Here is a 22,990-nt window from a genome sequence, read left to right on the forward strand (position 1 = left end):
CAGGATTAGAGGACTCAATGAAATCACCACAAAGTACCATTACCCTCTCCCGTTGGTGCCGGCAGCTATAGAACAGCTCCTCGGGGCCCGGTTCTTTACCAAACTGGACCTGCGGAGTGCATACAATCTCATCTGCATCCAGGAGAAGGATGAATGGAAGACTGCGTTCAGCACGATGTCTGGTCACTACGAGTACTTGGTGTTGCCATTTGGTTTAGCAATGCTCCGTCAGTGTTCTAGGCATTCGTTAACAAGGTGTTCAGGGACCTGCTCGGACGCCAGGTGGTCGTGTATATCGATGACATCCTGGTCTACTCGGCTACCCTGGAGGATCACATCACTCACGTCCGAGCAGTCCTGGAACGCCTCCTGGCTAACCACCTGTTCGTCAAGACTGAGAAGCGCCAATTTCATCAGAAGGTGGTCTCCTTAGGCTACCAAATCAGCCTGCAGGGATTGAGGATGGACGACATGAAGGTAGATGTGGTCAGATCACGGCCAGTCCCAACCACCATAAAGGGGTTACAACGGTTTTTGGGGTTTGCCAAGTTCTACCGCTGTTTCATCAGGAACTTCAGCTCCGTCGCCGCCCCTCACCTCAAGGGTGGTCCCCGTAGGTTGGTGTGGAGTCCAGCAGCCTACGGGGCCTTCCATCTACTCAAGGGACATTTCACATCCGCCCCATTGCTCAAACACCCAGATCCCACTATCTCCTTAGTGGTGGAGGTGGACGCTTCAGAGGTGAGCGTGGGGGCAGTTCTCTCAACGACAGGGTAATCCACATAAATTGTATCCTTGTGCATATTACTCTAAGAAACTGTCCCCTGCAGAGAGGAATTAGGATGTTGGTGATCGAGAGCTCCTGGCGGTGAAGTTGGCATTAGAGGAGTGGAGACACTGGCTGGAGGGCGCCAAGGAAACATTCGTCATCCTCACCAACCTATAATCCCATTCTCCCGAGTCGTAGCCCCTGTGGGCTGGGACGTAGATATGGACATTTGCCAGGCTCTGGAGAGGGAGCCCGCACCCACTAACTGTCCTCCCGAGCTCATCTATGTTCCCACAGGGATAAGGGATCGGCTGCTGACCTGGGCGCACACAGCTGTCGTTGGACATCCAGGTATTTCCCAGTGTGTGTTCTGGGTTTTCAGCTGACCCTGGCTCTGTGGACGCCGGGCCAGACTGACGCTCCTGCGGTTGATGAGTGGTTCAGGCTCGCAGAAGTGTGGAGCGACTCTCACGTGAGACTCCAGCGCTTCAAAAGGAGCAGGCAGACTGCCACTGCAGTGAGACTCCTGTGTACCACCCTGGGGATCGTGTCTGGCTTTCTACCAGGAACCTCCCATGCCGCCTGCCCTGCAAGAAGCTGATAGTGACATTATAGGTCCAGATGTCTGTATCCCACTCATCAGGGAAGGGGAATTCATGTCATGACACAGATTCAATTATATTTGTTACTTTATTTATTGGTGGTCAGTGCTGTGTCAGGTGTGTCTATTTATTTACAGCAGGTCTATGAAATAAGAATCTGTCTGTAATTGAGAAATTTTACAATTGTGTTAATTTACATAAAATCATCACAAAACGATTTATATTCAAGCACACCATGGGGATAGTGCAGTTGACTGGGGCACATGAATGTGTGTTACTGTCCGGGTCTGTGCCGGTGAGTTTTTGTATGTGAGCTGTTAAGGGGTTGGCTGAGATCAAGCTGTTTGGAGGTTTTGAAGACCTCTGTATGTGTGGGAGAATGATTGTGTGTGTCCGTGCGTCTCTTTCTGTGTGAATTGGTACATTCACTAGCAGTGAGGTACCAACTTACTCAAGAGCCATATAAAAGTGTCATATCTGATATTAACTGTATTAATTACATAATCTAAGCTTTTTAATGTACACCAAGTAACATGGCTTCACCATAAATTTCACTGCATCTGATATTTGAGTGCTAATTTTACACTCTTGAAAAGTTCACCCAATTAGCACTTATGATTAGCGTTGCTTAGCTGGTGCTGTTGATGTAAAATCAAATATATTCAATCAGGTCCATCCTTAAATTCTAGATCACCTCGTGTATATGTGATCGATAAACACACAGTACCAGTCAAGTTTGGACACACCTGATTCAAGAGTTTTTCAGAATTTTTAGTATTTTCTACATTCTATAATAGTGAAGACATCAAAACTATGAAATAACACATGGAATTATGTAGTAACAAAAAAAGTCTTAAATCAAAGTATATTTTATATTTGAGACTCTTAAAGTAGCCACCCTTTGCCTTGACAGCTTTGTACACTCTTGGCACGCTCCGGTAGTCACCTGGAATGCATTTCAATTAACAGGTGTGCCTTGTTAAAAGTTTGTGGAATTTATTTCCTTAATGTGTTTGAGCCAATCAGTTGTGTTGTAACAATGTAGGGTTGGTATACAGAAGATAGCCCTATTTGGTAAAAGACCAAGTCCATATAATGACAAGAACAGCTCAAATAAGCAAAGAGAAACGACAGTCCATCATTACTTTAAGACATGACGGTCAGTCAATCCGGAAAATTTCAAGAACTTTGAAAGTTTCTTCAAGTGCAGTCGCAAAAACCATCAAACGCTATGTTGAAACTGGCTCTCATGAGGACCGCCACAGGAAAGAAAGACCCAGAGTTACCTCTGCTGCAGAAGATAAGTTCATTAGAGTTACCAGCCTCAGAAATTGCAGCCCAAATAAATGCTTCACAGAGTTCAAGTAACAGACACATCTCAGAGGAGACTGCGTGAATCAGGCCTTCATGATCTAAATGCTGCAAAGAAACCACTACTAAAGGACATCAATAAGAGGAAGAGACTTGCTTGGGTCAAAAAACACGTGCAATGGACATTAGACCGGTGGAAATCTGTCCTTTGGTCTGATGAGTGCAAATTTCAGATTTTTGGTTCCAGCAGGCGTGTCTTTGTGAGACGCGGAGTAGGTGAACGGATGATCTCTGCATGTGTGGTTCCCACCATGAAGCATGGAGGAGGAGGTGTGATGGTGTGGGGGTGCTTTGCTGGTGACACTGTCTGTGATTTATTTAGAATTCAAGTCACACTTAACCAGCATGGCTACCACAGCATTCTGCAGCGATATGCCATCCCATCTGGTTTGCGCTTAGTGGGACTATCATTTGTTTTTCAACAGGACAATGACCCAACACACCTCCAGGCTGTGTAAGGGCTATTTGACCAAGAAGGAGAGCGATGGAGTGCTGCATCAGATGACCTGGCCTCCACAATCACCTGACCTCATCCCAATTGAGATGGTTTGGGATGAGTTGGACCGCAGAGTAAAGGAAAAGCAGCCAACAAGTGCTCAGCATATGTGGGAACTCCTTCAAGACTGTTGGAAAATCATTTCAGGTGAAGCTGGTTGAGAGAATGCCAAGAGTGTGCAAAGCTGTAATGAAGGCAAAGGTTGGCTAATTTGAAGAATTTAAAATATAAATTATATTTTGATTTGTTTAATACTTTTTTGGTTACTACATGATTCCATATGTGTTATTTCATTGTTTTGATGTCTTCACTATTATTCTACAATGTAGAAAATATAAAAAATAAAGAAAAACCCTTGAATGTGTAGGTGTGTCCAAACTTTTGACTGGTGCTATACATACATACATACATACATACATACATACATACATACATACATACATACATACACATACACCTCATACAATCAGGAACACTCACACACATCTATAAATACTGTATATTTATATCATGCCCTTCTATCAATAAAGTCATCCACTGAATCCAGGAAGCCATTTACCCCAGCTTGCTGGTATATCCACCTTTGATGAATCCAAAGTAAGTGGCCATTGGCTTGTTTGGTCATTGTGCTACCCTCCCAAGCCACAACCAACACCATCCTACATGTTAATCTGTTTCTGCATTACTCAATGAGGCTGATGCGTTCTCAACAACAATTAGAAAAGCCTCCATCTCCATTCCTGGTAGGCTTGCCTCTCCTGTGTACTGTATTTCCATGCCTTTCTATCATTTGAGGAGTGAGATATTATCAGCGAAGTCCCCAGCTCCAGGTGGGCGGAGGCAGCGGGAGAAGCGCCACTGGCACAGCATGAGGCACAGTGGCAGCATGAAGAGGGCACAGATGCCCGCCATGATGTAGGCAATGGTCATCAGGGTGGACTCGTCCGTCTGCGGGATGTTGTAGCCGCAGTCCTCCAGATCCACGCCGTGGAACGGCCCCTCGACGGAGGCCGTACGGAACTCATCGTGCACTGTGGCATAGAAATACACATAGATCAGCAACATACAGGCACACACACACATAAATCCATCTTTAATCTGTCTCCACTTCATCTACACTGATTGAAGTGGATTTAACAAGTGACATCAATAAGGGACCATAGCTTTCATCTGGATTCACCTGGTCAGTCTGTCATAGAAAGAGCAGGTGTTCATAATGTTTTGTTCACTCAGTGTATATGTACTGAACAAAAATACAAACGCAACATGTAAAGTGTTGGACCCATGTTTCATGCGCTGAAATAAAAGATCCCAGAAATTTTCCATACGCACAAAAGCTTATTTCTCTCCAATTTTGTGCACAAATTTGTTTACATCGCTGTTAGTGAGAATTTCTCCTTTTCCAAGATAGTCCATCCACCTGACAGGTGTGGGATATCAAGAAGCTGATTAAACAGCATGATCATTACACAGGTGCACTTGTGCTGGGGACAATAAAAGGCCACTAAAATGTGCGGTTTTGTCACACAACACAATGACATAGATGTCTCAAGTTTTGAGGGAGCATGTAATTGGCATGCTGACTGCAGGAATGTCCACCAGAGATGTTGCTAGATCATTTAATGTTCATTTCTCTACCATAAGCCGCCTCCAATGTCGTTTAAGAGAATTTGGCAGTATGTTCAACTGGCCTCACAACCAGCGGTGGAAAAAGTACCCAATTTTCATACTTAAGTAAAAGTAAAGATACCTTAAAAGAAAATTACTCAAGTAAAAGTGAAAGTCACCCAGTAAAATAATACTTGAGTAGCAGCCTAAAAGTATTTGGTTTTATATGTACTTAAGTATCAAAAGTAAAAGTATAAATAATTTAAAATGTCTTATATTCAGCAAACCAGACGACACAATTTATTATTAAAAAAATATATATATGGATAGCCAGGGGCACAGTTCAACACTCAGACGTAATTTACAAACAAAGCATTTATGTTTAGTGAGTCTGCCAGGTCAGAGGCAGAAGGGATGACCAGGGATGTTCTCTTGATAAGTGTGTGAATTAGACCATATTCCTGTCCTGCTAAACATTCAAAATGTAACGAGTACTTTTTGGTGTCTTTAGGAATATAGTAAAGTAAAAGTAAAAATTGTAAAAAATATAAATAGTAAAGTAAAGTACAGATACCCCAAAAAACAACTTAAGTAGTACTTAAAAGTATATTTACTTAAGTACTTTACACCACTGCTCACAACCGCAGACTAGGACAGCCCAAGACCTGTAACTAGGACAGCCCAGGACCTCCACCTCCGGCTTCTTCACCTGCGGGATCGTCTGAGACCAGCCACCTGGACAGCTGATGAAACTGAGGAGTATTTCTGTCTGTAATAAAGCCCTTTCGTGGGGAAAAACCCATTCTGATTGGCTGGTCCTGGCTCCCCAGTGGGTGGGCAGGGGTGCAGCCATGGGTGGGCCTGGGAGGGCATAATAAAGTCCATGGCTGCGCCCCTGCCCAGTCATGTGAAATCCATAGATTAGGGCCTAATGAATTTATTTAAATTGACTGATTTCCTCATATCAAATCAAATTTTATTTGTCACATGCGCTGAATACGGTGAAATGATTACTTATAAGCCCTAAACCAACAATGCAATTTTAAGAAAAATAAGAGTTAAGAAAATATTTACTAAATAAACTAAAGTAAAAAAATAAAAGAGCAACAATAAAGTAACTATAACGAGGCTACATACAGAGGCTATATAGGACTAGGATGGCTGGAGTCTTTGGCAATTTTTAGGGCCTTCCAATGACACCGCCTGGTATTGAAGTCCTGGATGGTTGGAAGCTTGGCCCCAGTGATGTACTGGGCCGTACGCACTACCCTTTGTAGCGCCTTGCGGTTGGAGGCCGAGCAGTTGCCATACCTGGCGTTGATGCAACCAGTCAGGATGCTCTCGATGGTGCAGCTGTAGAACTTGTTGAGGATCTGAGGACCCATGCAAATCTTGGGGTGGGCCTAAGATTTCTGGGACTACGGGACGGTAGTCATTTAGGCAGGTTACCTTCACATTCTTGGGCACAGGGACCATTGTGGTCTGCTTGAAACATGTAGGTATTACAGACTCGGTCAATGACAGGTGGAAAACGTCAGTGAAGACACTTGCCAGTTGGTCAGTGCATGCTCGGAGTACACATCCTGGTTATCCTTCTGGACCTGGGGCCTTGTGAAGGTTGACCTGTTTAAAGGTCTTACTCACATCGGCTATGGAGAGCGTGATCACACAGTCGTCCAGAACAGCTGGTGCTCTCATGCATGCTTCAGTGTTGCTTGCCTCGAAGCACGCATAGAAGTCATTTAGCTCATCTGGTAGGCTTGTGTCACTAGGCAGCTTGTGGCTGGGCTTCCCTTTGTAGTCTGTAATAGTTTGTAAGCCCTGCTACATACATCCGACGAACATCGGAGCCGGTGTAGTAGGATTCAATCTTAATCCTGTATTGACGCTTTTCCTGTTGAAAAGCAGGAAAAGCTTTTCAACAGGCTCTATCCTCCTGATTCCTGCTTACAAGCAAAAATTGAGGCAATGAAGCATCAGTGACTCGGTCTATAAAAAAGTGGTCAGATGAAGCAGAATCTAAACTACAGGACTGTTTTGCTATCACAGACTGGAACATGTTCCGGGATTCTTCCGGTGGCATTGAGGAGTACACCACATGAATTGAGGTAAAATGGATTTAAGTTCCCCTACATTAAAATCCCTGGCAACTAGGAGCTATAACAGTAAAATCATTGAAATTGTTGCATGTTGCGTTTATATTTTGTCAGTAAAAATCCAAATAACTTCACAGATCTTAATTGTGAAGGGTTTAAACACTGTTTCCCATGCTAAACAATTAATGAACATGCACCTGTGGAACAGTCATTAAAAATATATATATATATTTCACCTTTATTTAACCAGGTAAGCTAGTTGAGAACAAGTTCTCATTTACAACTGCGACCTGGCCAAGATAAAGCAAAGCAGTGCGACAGAAACAACAACACAGAGTTACATGGAATAAACAAGCGTCTATATACAGTGTGAAAGTCTATATACAGTGTGAAAGTCTATATACAGTGTGAAAGTCTATATACATTGTGTGCAAATGGCATGAGGAGGTATGGCAATAAATAGGCCATAGTAGCAAAGTAAATACAATTTAGCAGATTAACACTGGAGTGATAGATGAGCAGATGATGATGAGCAGATTATGGTGTGTAAGTAGTGATATTGGTGTGCAAAAGAGCAGTCAAGCAAATAAAAACAGGAATATGGGGATGAGGTAGGTATATTGGGTGGGCAATTTACAGATGGACTATGTACAGCTGCACCGATCGGTTAGCTGCTCAGATAGCTGATGTTTAAAGTTAGTAAGGGAAATGTAAGTCTCCAGCTTCAGCGATTTTTGCAATTCGTTCCAGTCACTGGCAGCAGAGAACTGGAAGGAAAGGCGGCTAAAGGAGGTGTTGGCTTTGGGGATAACCAGTGAGATATACCTGCTGGAGGGCGTGCTACGGGTGGGTGTTGTTATCATGACCAGTGAGCTGAGATAAGGCGGAGCTTTACCTAGCATAGACATGTAGATGACCTGGAGCCAGTGGGTCTGGCGACGAATATGGAGCGAGGGCCAGCCGACTAGAGCATACAGGTCGAGTGGTGGGTGGTATAAGGCGCTTTGGTAACAAAACGGATGGTACTGTGATAGACTGCATCCAATTTGCTGAGTAGAGTATTGGAAGCTATTTTGTAGATGACATCGCCGAAGTCGAGGATCGGTAGGTTAGTCAGTTTTACTTGGGTAAGTTTGGCGGCGTGAGTGAAGGAGGCTTTGTTGCGAAATAGAAAGACGATCCTAGATTTGATTTTGGATTGGAGATGTTTGATATGAGTCTGGAAGGAGAGTTTACAGTCTAGCCAGACACCTAGGTAATTGTAGTTGTCCACGTATTCTAGGTCAGAACCGTCCAGAGTAGTGATGCTAGTCGGGCGGGCAGGTGCGGGCAGCGAACGGTTGAAAAGCATGCATTTGGTTTTGCTAGCGTTTAAGAGCAGTTGGAGGCCACGGAAGGAGTGTTGTATGGCATTGATGCTCGTTTGGAGGTTTGTTAACACAGTGTCCAAAGAAGGACCAGATGTATACAGAATGGTGTCGTCTGCGTAGAGGTGGATCAGGGAATCACCCGCAGCAAGAGCGACAACGTTGATATATACAGAGAAGAGTTGGCCCGAGAATTTAACCCTGTGGTACCCCCCTAGAGACTGCCAGAGGTCCGGACAACAGGCCCTCCGATTTTACACACTGAACTCTATCTGCAAAGTAGTTGGTGAACCAGAAGAGGCAGTCATTTGAGAAACCAAGGCTATTGAGTCTGCCAATAAGAATACGGTGATTGACATAGTCGAAAGCCTTGGCAGGGTCGATGAAGACGGCTGCACAGTACTGTCTTTTATCGATGGCGGTTATGATATAATTTAGTACCTTGAGTGTGGCTGAGGTGCACCCGTGACCAGCTCGGAAACGGGATTGCACAGCGGAGAAGGTACGGTGGGATTCGAAATGGTCAGTGATCTGTTTATTAACTTTGCTCGTTAAGACACTAACAGCTTACAGACGGTAGGCAATTAAGGTCACAGTTATGAAAACTTGGGACACTAAAGAGGCCTTTCTACTGACTCTGAAAAACACCAAAAGAAAGATGCCCAGGGTCCCTGCTCATCTGCATGAGGACTGCAGATGTGGCCAGGGCAATAAATTGCAGCGTCTGTACTGTGAGACGCCTAAGACAGCGCTACAGGGAGACAGGGCGGACAGCTGATCGTCCTCGCAGTGGCAGACCACGTGTAACAACACCTGCACAGGATCAGTAGATCCGAACATCACACCTGCGGGACAGGTAAAGGATGGCAACAACAACTGCCCAAGTTACACCAAGAACGCACAATCCCTCCATCAGTGCTCAGACTGTCCGGCATAGGCTGAGAGAGGCTGGACTGAGGGCTTGTAGGCCTGTTGTAAGGCAGGTCCTCACCAGACATCACCGGCAACAACGTCGCCTATGGGCACAAACCCACCGTCGCTGGACCAGACAGGACGGGCAAAAAGTGCTCTTCACTGACGAGTCGCGGAATTTGTCTCACCAGGGGTGATGGTCGGATTCGCGTTTATCGTCAAAGGAATGAGCGTTACACTGAGGCCTGTACTCAGGAGCGGGATCGATTTGTAGGTGGAGGGCCCGTCATGGTTTGGGGCGGTGTGTCACAGCATCATCGGACTGAGTTTGTTGTCATTGCAGGCAATCTCAACGCTGTGCATTACAGGGAAGACATCCTCCTCCCTCATGTGGTACCCTTCCTGCAGGCTCATCCTGACATGACCATCCAGCATGACAATGCCACCAGCCATACTGCTCGTTCTGTGCGTGATTTCCTGCAAGACAGGAATGTCAGTGTTCTGCCATGGCCAGCGAAGAGCCCGGGAACTTGCAACTGCCTTGGTGGAAGAGTGGGGTAACATCTCACAACAAGAACTGGCAAATCTGGTGCAGTCCATGAGGAGGAGATACACTGCAGTACTTAATGCAGCTGGTGGCCACACTAGATACTGACTGTTACTTTTGATTTTGACCCCCCCTTTGTTCAGGGACACATTATTCCATTTCTGTTAGTCACATGTCTTCAGTTTATGTCTCAGTTGTTGAATCTTGTTATGTTCATATAAATATTTACACATGTTAAGTTTGCTGAAAATCAAAGCAGTTGACAGTGAGAGGACGTTTCTTTTTTTGCTGAGTTTATATATATATATATACATACTACCGTTCAAAAGTTTGATGTCACTTAGAAATGTCCTTGTTTTTGAAAGAAAAACAATTTTTTTGTCTATTAAAATGACATGAAATTGATCAGAAATACAGTGTAGACATTGTTAATGTTGTAAATGACTATTGTAGCTGGAAACTGATTATTTTTATGGAATATCAACATAGGCGTACAGAGGCCCATTATTATTAACCATTGTGCTAGCTAATCCATGTTTATCATTTTAAAAGGCTAATTGATCATTAGAAAACCCTTTGCAATAATGTTAGCACAGCTAAAAACTGTTGTTCTGATTAAAGAAGCAATAAAACGGGCCTTCTTTAGACTAGTTGAATATCTGGAGCATAAGCATTTGTGGGTTAGATTACAGGCTCAAAATGGCCAGAAACAAATAATATTTTTCTGAAACTCATCAGTCTATTCTTGTTCTCAGAAATGAAGGCTATTCCATGCGAGAAATTACCAAGAAAATGAAGATTTCGTACAACACTGTGTACTACTCCCTTCACAGATCAGTGCAAACTGGCTCTAACCATTATAGAAAGAGGAGTGGGAGGCCCCGGTGCACAACTGAGCAAGAGGACAAGTACATTAGTGTGTCTAGTTTGAGAAACAGACGCCTCACAAGTCCTCAACTGGCAGCTTCATTAAATAGTACAGCAAAACACCAGTCTCAACGTCAACAGTGAAGAGGCGACTCCGGGATGCTGGCCTTCTAAGCAGAGTTCCTCTGTCCAGTGTCTGTGTTATTTTGCCCATCTTAATCTTTTCTATATATTGGCCAGTCTGAGATATTGCTTTTTCTTTGCAACTCTGCCTAGAAGGCCAACATCTTGGAGTCACCTCTTCACAGTTGACGTTGAGACTGGTGTTTTGCAGGTACTATTTAATGAAGCTGCCAGTTGTGGACTTGTGAGGCGTCTGTTTCTCAAACTAGACACTCTAATGTGCTTGTCCTCTTGCTCAGTTGTGAATCGGGGTCTCCCACTCCTCTTTCTATTCTGGTTAGGGCCAGTTTGCGCTGTTCTGTGAAAGGAGTAGCACACAGCGTTGTACGAGATCTTCAGTTTCTTGATTGTTGCTGATAATGGGCCTCTGTACGCCTATGTGGATATTCCATAAAAAATCTGCCATTTCCAGCTACAATAGTCATTTACAACATTAACAATGTCTCCACTGTATTTCTGATCAATTTGATGTTATTTTAATGGACAAAAACAAGGACATTTTTAAGTGGCCCCAAACTTTTGAACGGTAGTGTATATACACTGCTCAAAAAAATAAAGGGAACACTTAAACAACACAATGTAACTCCAAGTCAATCACACCTCTGTGAAATCAAACTGTCCACTTAGGAAGCAACACTGATTGACAATACATTTCACATGCTGTTGTACAAATGGAATAGACAAAAGGTGGAAATTATAGGCAATTAGCAAGACACCCCCAATAAAGGAGTGATTCTGCAGGTGATGGCCACAGACCACTTCTCAGTTCCTATGCTTCCTGGCTGATGTTTTGGTCACTTTTGAATGCTGGCGGTGCTCTCACTCTAGTGGTAGCATGAGACGGAGTCTACAACCCACAAGTGGCTCAGGTAGTGCAGTTCATCCAGGATGGCACATCAATGCGAGCTGTGGCAAGAAGGTTTGCTGTGTCTGTCAGCGTAGTGTCCAGAGCATGGAGGCGCTACCAGGAGACAGGCCAGTACATCAGGAGACGTGGAGGAGGCCGTAGGAGGGCAACAACCCAGCAGCAGGACCGCTACCTCCGCCTTTGAGCAGGAGGAGCACTGCCAGAGCCCTGCAAAATGACCTCCAGCAGGCCACAAATGTGTATGTGTCTGCTCAAACCGTCAGAAACAGACTCCATGAGGGTGGTATGAGGGCCCGACGTCCACAGGTGGGGGTTGTGCTTACAGCCCAACACCGTGCAGGACGTTTGGCATTTGCCAGAGAACACCAAGATTGGCAAATTCGCCACTGGCGCCCTGTGCTCTTCACAGATGAAAGCAGGTTCACACTGAGCACATGAGCACATGTGACAGACGTGACAGAGTCTGGAGACGCCGTGGAGAACGTTCTGCTGCCTGCAACATCCTCCAGCATGACCGGTTTGGCGGTGGGTCAGTCATGGTGTGGGGTGGCATTTCTTTGTGGGGCCGCACAGCCCTCCATGTGCTCGCCAGAGGTAGCCTGACTGCCATTAGGTACCGAGATGAGATCCTCAGAGCCCTTGTGAGACCATATGCTGACACATGCAGATTTGTGGCCTGCTGGAGGTCATTTTGCAGGGCTCTGGCAGTGCTCCTCCTGCTCAAAGGCGTAGGTAGCGGTCCTGCTGCTGGGTTGTTGCCCTCCTACGGCCTCCTCCACGTCTCCTGATGTACTGGCCTGTCTCCTGGTAGCGCCTCCATGCTCTGGACACTACGCTGACAGACACAGCAAACCTTCTTGCCACAGCTCGCATTGATGTGCTATCCTGGATGAGCTGCACTACCTGAGCCACTTGTGTGGGTTGTAGACTCCGTCTCATGCTACCACTAGAGTGAGAGCACCGCCAGCATTCAAAAGTGACCAAAACATCAGCCAGGAAGCATAGGAACTGAGAAGTGGTCTGTGGTCACCACCTGCAGAATCACTCCTTTATTGGGGGTGTCTTGCTAATTGCCTATAATTTCCACCTTTTGTCTATTCCATTTGCACAACAGCATGTGAAATTTATTGTCAATCAGTGTTGCTTCCTAAGTGGACAGTTTGATTTCACAGAAGTGTGATTGACTTGGAGTTACATTGTGTTGTTTAAGTGTTCCCTTTATTTTTTGAGCAGTGTATATATGTATATATATATATCTCATCTCCCCCTCTCCCTCCTTCTCATACTCTCCATCCTCCCTCACCATGGCAGGTGCTGACTGCAAATCCGATGCGTTTCCTCTGGCGGTCGAACACCACATAGAAGCCCTCCATGATGACGGCGCCCATGACGGTGCCCGTGCTGGACTGGGACACGGCAAACTTATAGCAGTCCTCCTGGGCCGAGGCCACGTCCTCCACGGGTCGCAGGTACTGCTGCAGGGGGCACAAAGAAACAGCGGACATCAGTCAGTAGAGAACACCTACAATGTATGTTAAGTATAAACCAGGAGAAATACAGCAATAGGCTAATAAACTCACAGCACTGTTTTGTGCCCGTCTATGCAGTTTGGGTTTGGTGTAAGCATGAATTAACCAGTCCATGCATGAGTGAGGAATTTACCCATTACTTTCATATTATTATACAAGCATATTATCAATGTTAACTGTTGCTAGTCGAAGGTTCAAAGCCAGCGCTGGCTGCCTCTACTGTCCCAATACAAGCTGCTCTCCACTTCTATCTAATTTCCATTGAAACAGTGATTCTATTAATCCCCACTATCTCACAGGAATAACATACATCAAATACTCTCTGACGTTCTCAACACATCTAAATTGAATGAACAGTGAAAGGAGTTTAAGAGAGGATCATCACTAGCTCATTGAATTGATGAATTGAAGGTAAGTACACAGACAGACACTGTTACCTGTGGGAGAATGGAGATGCGGAAGGACTGGTTGCGGTTCTCACTCATTAGGTAGAGCGAGATGACAGGGAAAATGTGCCACGGGGTGGTGCCAGCCTGCCAGCACACCAGCTGCTCCCCCAACCAGAACCCAGAGGGAAACTGCTCTGTCTGACAGGGAGACATGGGGTTTGTGTATGTTTGTGCACGTGTGTGTGTGTGTGTGTGTGTGTGTGTGTGTGTGTGTGTGTGTGTGTGTGTGTGTGTGTGTGTGTGTGTGTGTGTGTGTGTGTGTGTGTGTGTGTGTGTGTGTGTGTTTGTGGGAGAGAGGGATAGAAAGAATATTTAGCAATTGCAGAAACTAGAAACTAGAGAAAGTTGATAGCCATGAAAGTATTACAGACATTAGACCTGAGAAAGGGGATATCACATGACACTAGCTGAAACTGGCAGCTAGAAAGATGAGAAAGAACAAAACAACAGAGAGGGGGAGTGAGAGAGAGAGGAGAAAAGGTATGAGGAGGGACTCACAGACGAGGCTGCCTCGATGGCCTTCACGGCTGCCTGGAACACTTTACGAGGGAGCCGGAGGTTAGTGGTGCCACTGTCCACAATGCTCTTATCATAGTTGTACTGATAGAACCACAAGCCAAGAGAGGAAACAAATTGTCATTCTTTATTCACTGTCACTTACCGCACCAGTATTAGTGATAAAAGGTAAACAGACAGATATTCATAGTTAACTAAAGAGAAAAAGAGAAGGGACCTCTCATACTTAAAATGTACGCACACTTGCCTATACGTCGTTTTGGATAAAAGCATCTACTAAATGGCATATATTATATTATTATATTAAAGAGAAAAATTGAATGAAATAGAGAGGAAAATGTTGATTAAAGGATCATCAGAAAAACACAGATTATAAAAAATGTTATCAGCAAAACCGTTAGCTCCAGTACCTCCTTGCAATCCATGTTGAGATCCTGACCATTGACCTCAATGCGCACAATGATAACCTCATAATACCACTCCCGGCGGATTGGGGTGTACCACAGGTCCCCAACATAGAGAGAAGAATCCACTCCACCAATGATCTAAGAAAACGGCAATCAGATAGTGTCATAGGATGGGTCCAAACTCTCAACACACTTTCCATCTCATATTGCCTTTGCAATACAGATTATAACTAAACAATACCGACATACCTACTTGGCACATACCATCTCTATATAAACTCAGCAAAAAAAAAGAAATGTCCTCTCACTGTCAACTGCGTTTATTTTCAGCAAACTTAACATGTGTAAATATTTGTATGAACATAACAAGATTCAACAACTGAGACATAAACTGAACAAGTTCCACAGACATGTGACTAACAGAAATGGAATAATGTGTCACTGAACAAAGGGGGGGTCAAAATCAAAAGTAACAGTCAGTATCTGGTGTGGTCACCAGCTGCATTAAGTACTGCAGTGCATTTCCTCCTCATGGACTGCACCAGATTTGCCAGTTCTTACTGTGAGATGTTACCCCACTCTTCCACCAAGGCACCTGCAAGTTCCCGGACATTTCTGGGGGGAATGCACTAGCCCTCACCCTCCGATCAAACAGGTTCCAGATGTGAATGGAATTGAGATCCGGGCTCTTCGCTGGCCATGTCAGAACACTGACATTCCTGTCTTGCAGGAAATCACGCACAGAACGAGCAGTATGGCTGGTGGCATTGTCATGCTGGAGGGTCATGTCAGGATGAGCCTGCAGGAAGGGTACCACATGAGGGAGGAGGATGTCTTCCCTGTAACGCACAGCTTTGAGATTGCCTGGAATGACAACAAACTCAGTCTGATGATGCTGTGACACACCACCCCAGACCTTGACGGACCCTCCACCTCCAAATCGATCCCGCTCCAGAGTACAGGCCTCGGTGTAACGCTCATTCCTTTGACGATAAACGCGAATCCGACCATCACCCCTGGTGAGACAAAACCGCGACTCACGTCAGTGAAGAGCACTTTTTACAGTCCTGTCTGGTCCAGCGAGGGTGGGTTTGTGCCCATAGGCGACGTTGTTGCCGGTGATGTCTGGTGAGGACTTGCCTTACAACAGGCCTGCAAGCTCTCAGTCCAGCCTCTCTCAGCCTATGCCAGACAGTCTGAGCACTGATGGAGGGATTGTGCGTTCCTGGTGTAACTCGGGCAGTTGTTGTTGCCATCCTGTACCTGTCACGCTGTTGTGATTTTCGATGTACCAATCCTGTGCAGATGCTGTTACACGTAGTCTACCACTGTGAGGACGATCAGCTGTCTGTCCTGTCTCCCTGTAGCGCTGTCTTAGGCATCTCACAGTACGGACATTGCAATTTATTGCCCTGGCCACATCTGCAGTCCTCATGCCTCCTTGCAGCATGCCTAAGGCACGTTCATACAGATGAGCAGGGACCCTGGGCATCTTTCTTTTGGTGTTTTTCAGAGTCAGTAGAAAGGCCTCTTTAGTGTCCTAAGTTTTCATAACTGTGACCACAGTTGCCTACCGTCTGTAAGCTGTTAGTGTCTTAACGACCGTTCCACAGGTGCATGTTCATTAATTGTTTACGGTTCATTGAACAAGCATGGGAAACAGTGTTTAAACCCTTTACAATGAAGATCTGTGAAGTTATTTGGATTTTTACGAAATATCTTTGAAAGACAGGGTCCTGAAAAAGGTGACGTTTCTTTTTTTGCTGAGTTTATAACCCTCTTGGTTACACTAACACAACACACCGCTTCTGTGTATTTCCCTAAAACAGAAAATGTGTCTGTGCCTTTTCCTATCTACTGTATGTCTATTTCTCTTGTTCTATCTCTCTCATCTCACCATGCTGCCACCCACGGTGGCACTGCCCAGGCTGTAGTTCTGGGTGAACCCTGCGCCACACATCTGCAGGGAGAACAGGTTGGGCACGGGGGTCTGGCGCACCAGCGAGTCAAAGAAAGGCTCCAGCGTCTCATCAGGCTAAACAGAAAGGGGGGGTGGGGGTTAAAGGATTTAAAGATGGGAAAAGGATAACTACATTTTAGCCATCTTGTTGACAACAAGCCTAAACTGATATTGTATCTCCACAAATCCATCCCTGTGCATTTCCACATTACTGAATAGTGCTGTCTCTCACCAGTGACCCTCTAGCTGATCACTCTCACCCTCCCTTTCCATCTCCCTCTTCCCCCCTCTCACCCATGTGTTTTCTACCCAGACCATTTCCCTTTCCCTCCTTCTCTCTCCCCTCCTCTCACCCGGGCAATTTCGGCGTAGGCCAAGCCCAGGATGCCCTCCCAGTTGGATCCGTTGATGAAGAAGCGGTCCGACTGGGTAATGGCAGCGATGTTGGCACGAAGCGAGGCGTTGGGGCCGTGCGGCACAGACACCAGGTCAGTGCCCAGCTCGCCCTCCCAGCGGCCCTGGGTGTAGGGTACGTAGACACTGCGCCCAAGGTCGCGGTAGGAGTTAGACCTATGAACAGCAGCGGAGAAAAGAGGCTTACTATACAAGCCCACCAAGGGAAGTATGTGCAGAGTCATTTAAAAGGGAGAGATCCCACTGAGGTTCACTCTTCAATGGGATTCATATTTAATATTATATTTAAAGGGATAGTTTACTCAAAGAACATATTTTAGTATTTTGCCCATCAGGCCACTGTTGATAGGGTCCCAAAGCATTGCGCATGTCAGCAGTAAAGTTTTCAAGAAAGAGCACTTTCAGTGTATTGTAATACTATCCCGCGGTACTCACAGTGAGCGATGGTAGTATCTGCAGAGGAAAGGGTGAGCAGCTGCCCCGACTGCAAAGTTACTGCTGCCTGTGTCCACCAGAATATTCAACTGATTCCCAAACACACAAACACAACATAGTTGTCATTATTATGAAACCATATTACATATTCACTGGACATTTTTCCAATGCTAGGCCTATATTTTGTGACAGGTATTCCGTAGGTATATGTGGTGTATGTAGGTGTGTGTGTGTGTGCGTTTTTGAGTCTTCCAGTGTTAAAGGACAGAATACATTGAAATACACTGATGATAAGGACATTATCTCGGTTACCTTGGAGACAACCATGCCTATTCATAAAATGATTCCCTGCACCTGCTGCTGAAAGCACTTCTTCATTTCAGCCATTTGGAGTCACTTTCTCTCTCCCTCACCTCCTGGCATTACGGTACTGGCAGTTGCTATGTATTTGTTTCTTTTGCTCCAAATGTCCTTCTCTTTTCCTTTCCCTCTGCATCCAACCCCTAGGCTGTTCTCGGATTGCCCTCTCTCTCTCTCTGTCTCCCACCTTCCCTCTCCTTTCAGTGTGAGTATCACATTTTGCGCAGTCAGTCAATCAGACTGGCAGTCATGTTGTCTCTCTGGTGACCAGCAGGAACCTGATCAATAATAGATCTGCTCCAGAAATATCCAGGGATGCATCCTCAACTGGCACCATATTCCCTATATAGTGCACTACTTTTGACCAGAGCCCAAGTAATGCACTATGTAGGGGATAGGGTGCCATTTGGGACATAGCCTAGGAAAGTTATTCTTCTCAGTGGCAGAGCCAAGAGCCTGAAGGACTGTGTGCATGGAAGAACCACCAGCCTGCCTTAGTCTCTCACCCGGTCTCACACACACTCTCCACACAAATGCCACATGCGCACACACACTCCCACTAACAGAAACATGTCACTTGAGATACACTCATCACATGCACCCTGCTGTTCCATAACATATCCATGTCATCTTCTAACCCTCTATCACAGAAGTGTTAATTGGGTATGGCAGTCGCCCTACCCTAAAACACAAACAATTTAAAATAGGCTATTAAAATAATTTTAATCCCGATTAGAAGGCAAATGCAGTTTTCCGGAACTAGCTGGCTAACTTTAGGACCATGCAGACACCTGGGAGCAGGAGGGAAGGCTGTTTGTATGGGTGGCTGGCTGGCTTTATGGAGAGAGCATCACGCAGCTGCAGGGAACAGCGCCACTTTTCTCAAAACAGTGCAGAGGTACAGATGGATGTAGTGGATGGCTTTGGCTAGTCAACTGCTGTTTGACTTGACATGAAACTAAACTAGAGTTTTAATCGCGGTGCTGAGCTAGTGAGTAGCAGCTAATTCTTGTATGACGTGTTTGTAGCACAGGAGGTTGGTGGCACCTTAATTGTGGAGAACGGGCTCGTGGTAATGGCTTCAGCGGAATTGGTGGAATGGCATCGAATACATCCAACACGTTTCCATGTGTTTGATGCCATTCCATTTGCTCCATTCCAGCCATTAAAATGAGCCGTCCTCCCCTCAGCAGCCTCCACTGGTTTCTAGAATGTTCAGTCCCCTATTGACTGAGGTGAATGAAGCTACAGCAACAAGGTGATAATGTCTGGAGTCATGTCAGCTTGTTTTTGCTGTGCTCCAAATGCATTTTAGAATTTGTACATTTTGTAGAAATACAACAAATGAGCTTCAGTTTTCTTAACATTGCTTGGAGGAGCATGTCCCTTTACCATCCATTCCCTAGGTTTACAGTAGCTGAAATTATGTTCTACAATGTACACACATCACATCAAAACACTAAGCCATTCAAACACAGATACATTGCAATGAATTGTGGGGGAAACCCAAATCAAATGTAAATTAAAGAGGGTTACTAGGGAGATTGTGCATAACAGTCTGTGTGGATCCATTTGCATGTTCTATGATATTGAAATAAATAAAGAATCACCTTAGCATTATGAGGTAGTACTGTAAAGAGTGATTTAACTTTAACCTGCATAAACTCTCCCTCAGTCAGCCTCTTGGCCCACTCTCTTCCCTTTCTCTCCATGATTGTAGTGTAGCGGGTGTATTTTGGTGAGGAATACGCTGACGGCTCACAATTGATTTGTCCTGCCCGCATCCTGCTTCCCTTCAGACACACCACCCGAGACGCCTGGCCCGCGACTGCATCCTGACACACACACACACACACACACTTCACTCTTGCTACGACCCTTCTACACTTCCTCTAGCTGGCAGAAGCCTAGAATCCCTGTTGCAAACCTCATCTATTACTTTAGGGGCTGTCTGTATGAAGCATCTCAGAGGAGTGCTGATTTCGGATCAGTTGAGCCTTTTAGATCATGAATAAGATTACTGGGGGGACCTGATCCTAGATCAGCACTTCTACTCTGTGATGATTGATACATACAGCCCCCGGTTTACATCTTGAAGTTGATTTAACAGTCACACATTTGAGTCTTATAAACTCAGCAAAAAAAGAAACGTCCTCTCACTGTCAACTGTATTTCTTTTCAGCAAACTTAACATGTGTAAATATTTGTATGAACATAACTAGATTCAACAACTGAGACATAAACTGAACAAGTTCCACAGACATGTGACTAACAGAAATTGAATAATGTGTTCCTGAACAAAGGGGGGGTCAAAATCAAAAGTAACAGTCAGTATCTGGTGTGGTCACCAGCTGCATTAAGTACTGCAGTGCATCTCCTCCTCATGGATTGTGAGATGTACCCCGCTCTTCCACCAAGGCACCTGCAAGTTCCCGGACAGGTCCCAGACCTCCGATCCAACAGGTCCCAGACGTGCTCAATGGGTTTGAGATCCGGGCTCTTCGCTGGCCATGGCAGAACACTGACATTCCTGTCTTGCAGGAAATCACGCGCAGAACGAGCAGTATGGCTGGTGGCATTGTCATGCTGGAGGGTCATGTCAGGATGAGCCTGCAGGAAGGGTACCATATGAGGGAGGAGGATGTCTTCCCTGTAATGCACAGCGTTGAGATTGCCTGCAATGACAATAAGCTCAGTCCGATGATGCTGTGACACACCGCCCCAGACCATGACGGACCCTCCACCTCCAAATCGATCCCGCTCCAGAGTACAGGCCTCGGTGTAACGCTCATTCCTTTGACGATAAACGCAAATCCGACCATCACCCCTGGTGAGACAAAACCGCGACTCACGTCAGTGAAGAGCACTTTTTACAGTCCTGTCTGGTCCAGCGAGGGTGGGTTTGTGCCCATAGGTGACGTTGTTGCCGGTGATGTCTGGTGAGGACCTGCCTTACAACAGGCCTACAAGCTCTCAGTCCAGCCTCTCTCAGCCTATTGCAGACAGTCTGAGCACTGATGGAGGGATTGTGCGTTCCTGGTGTAACTCATGCAGTTGTTGTTGCCATTCTGTCCCGCAGGTGTGATGTTCGGATGTACCGATCCTGTGCAGGTGTTGTTACACGTTGTCTGCCACTGCGAGGACGATCAGCTGTACATCCTGTCTCCCTGTAGCGCTGTCTTAGGCGTCTCACAGTACGGACATTGCAATTTATTGCCCTGGCCACAATTGCAGTCCTCATGCAGATGAGCAGGGACTCTGGGCATCTTTCTTTTGGTGTTTTTCAGAGTCAGTAGAAAGGCCTCTTTAGTGTCCCAAGTTTTCATAACTGTGACCTTAATTCCCTACCGTTTGTAAGCTGTTAGTGTCTTAATGACCGTTCCACAGGTGCATGTTCATTAATTGTTTATGGTTCGTTGAACAAGCATGGGAAACAGTGTTTAAACCCTTTACAATGAAGATCTGTGAAGTTATTTGGATTTTTACGAATTATCTTTGAAAGACAGGGTCCTGAAAAAGGGGACGTTTCTTTTCTTGCTGAGTTTAGTAGTCTATACAGTAGGCCTTTGTGGCAAATTGTTTGGTTTGTATTACTGTAACAAAGCAGTATGTTAATAGATTCCTTTTGAGTGTATTTTAGTGTGTCGTATAAATAGTTATTAATACTGGATTCATCTCTATGGCTGTATTTGTATCAATGTCTCTAAATGTTAGTGAGTGGATGGAGGCCAGTGATGGTTTATCCTCCTAGTGGCATAATGTCCTAGGCAGGGCATAACATTGGCTCTGTCACACAGTAATCCCTGTGGTGTGCCAGTCTGTACCCTGCAGCTGCTTAGCTGCTTAGCAGCTTACCCCTCCCCTCTCTCTCTCTCTGCAGAATTAAAGGCTTCATTCTCTCCTTCTCTCACATGCAAGCACACAGGCACAGACACACACATTTATTCTTGTTCTTCTCCTTTTTCACTGTCTGTCATTTTAAAGGCCAGGTTACCAAGGTTTACGAAGGCCAGTGTTTCTTCATTCTGGTCCTGGGGACCCAAAGAGGTGTACATGTTTTTTCCCTACTACTCATCACCTGATTCCACTAATCAAAAGTTTGATAGGGTAGGTTTGACGTGCCACAATGCAGAGGATATAGGGCACAGGTGCGCAAAACGTCATACAGGGTCAACGGAATGGGCGTCTCAATAAGAGAGAGAGAGAGACAGAGAGAGAGCGAGAGAGAGAGCGAGAGAGTCAGTCAGTCAGTCAGTCACCTTCTGTGGCGGTGAACCCACTGCCATCTCCACGTAGTAGCCCTGTCCAGATTTCCCACGGAGGTTGTCGATCATGTCCACGAAATTAATGCCCCTGACCCCTCTGCGCCTTCGCGCAGCCCTCCAGGAGCGCTGCGGGGCTACGGGCGGGGGTTGGGTTTCGGAGAGAGGGCCCTGCCGCAGTGGGAAGTGGATAGTCAGTGGGCCAGAGGTGTTCAGTGGGCCGGGGGTTGGTTCAACTTCAGCCTCGTTGGTGCCGAAGCTGACACCCACAAACAGGCCGAAAATCGTCCATAAAAATACCATCCAGCGAGGACAAAGTGCCTCCATTTTGAAATGTTATTTTAGGCTTTATATTTTAGGACACTTAATTTGCGAGCTCGACCGTCTCCTTTCGGTTTGGCATCATTAGAAATGCTGCAGAATTGTTGTTTATAGCACCAAGATCAAACGCTGATGCTGCAAAACAATTGACAGTTGCAGCCATAATGCAATAATGTTGACATCTTTATTGAAATACAGCGGAGATCTGTCCCTGTGCAGATGCTGTCGTATCGAGCGCTTTGCTGCCGCGACCATATACCTTGTCCACACCTTATAAGAAAAATAACAATAATTTACAAAATCTTAGATAAACGATAGAAATTTCCATGTGCCAATAATCTATAGTTGTCGACAAAACAATCCAATTCAGTATAATAAAATCAACAACTGCGCAAATAGGCCGATAATAAAAGAAAACAGAGAACGCCTGAATTAGAGATTGTCCAAAAAAGTCTGTAGTCCCAATATCAACAATCTAGAGGCTCGTTACCCGTCCGATCATCGTTCTGTCACACGACCAAAAGTCCCCGTCAAATAGACCAACATGATCCGCATCACTCTTCTGTGCATTCTCTCCGCTACCTTCCCGCATTCGCCCGCCTCCTCCATCAATCCTGCATCATCTTGTAACTGAGCGGAGCATCTCCTTGC

At 45.6% G+C, this 22,990-nt stretch overlaps 1 protein-coding gene across 1 annotated transcript; it reads right to left on the reverse strand.

Annotated features, from left to right (window-relative positions):
- Positions 1 to 4,024: 4,024 nt before the first annotated feature.
- Positions 4,025 to 22,321, reverse strand: LOC120018647 (beta-secretase 1-like). The gene is made up of 9 exons (XM_038961846.1): positions 22,016 to 22,321; positions 17,397 to 17,485; positions 16,901 to 17,117; positions 16,485 to 16,622; positions 14,591 to 14,725; positions 14,163 to 14,264; positions 13,653 to 13,802; positions 12,990 to 13,161; positions 4,025 to 4,269 (listed from the first exon to the last, which is right to left on the reverse strand). Exons 1-9 carry the CDS (start codon positions 22,319 to 22,321, stop codon positions 4,025 to 4,027), a joined length of 1,554 nt encoding a protein of 517 aa, XP_038817774.1.
- Positions 22,322 to 22,990: the final 669 nt, after the last annotated feature.

The sequence above is a fragment of the Salvelinus namaycush genome, chromosome 23 (assembly GCF_016432855.1).
Source record: "Salvelinus namaycush isolate Seneca chromosome 23, SaNama_1.0, whole genome shotgun sequence".
NCBI lineage: Eukaryota > Metazoa > Chordata > Actinopteri > Salmoniformes > Salmonidae > Salvelinus > Salvelinus namaycush.

Excerpts from the sequence above, each read along its gene's own strand:
- LOC120018647 (XM_038961846.1), bottom strand. The coding sequence starts at position 22,321 with ATGGTATTTTTATGGACGATTTTCGGCCTGTTTGTGGGTGTCAGCTTC. Across the intron at positions 16,623-16,900 it reads CCTACGCCGAAATTGCCCGG|CCTGATGAGACGCTGGAGCC; the intron begins GTGAGAGGAGGG and ends CTTTCTGTTTAG. Across the intron at positions 13,162-13,652 it reads GCATCTCCATTCTCCCACAG|CAGTACCTGCGACCCGTGGA; the intron begins GTAACAGTGTCT and ends TGCCCCCTGCAG.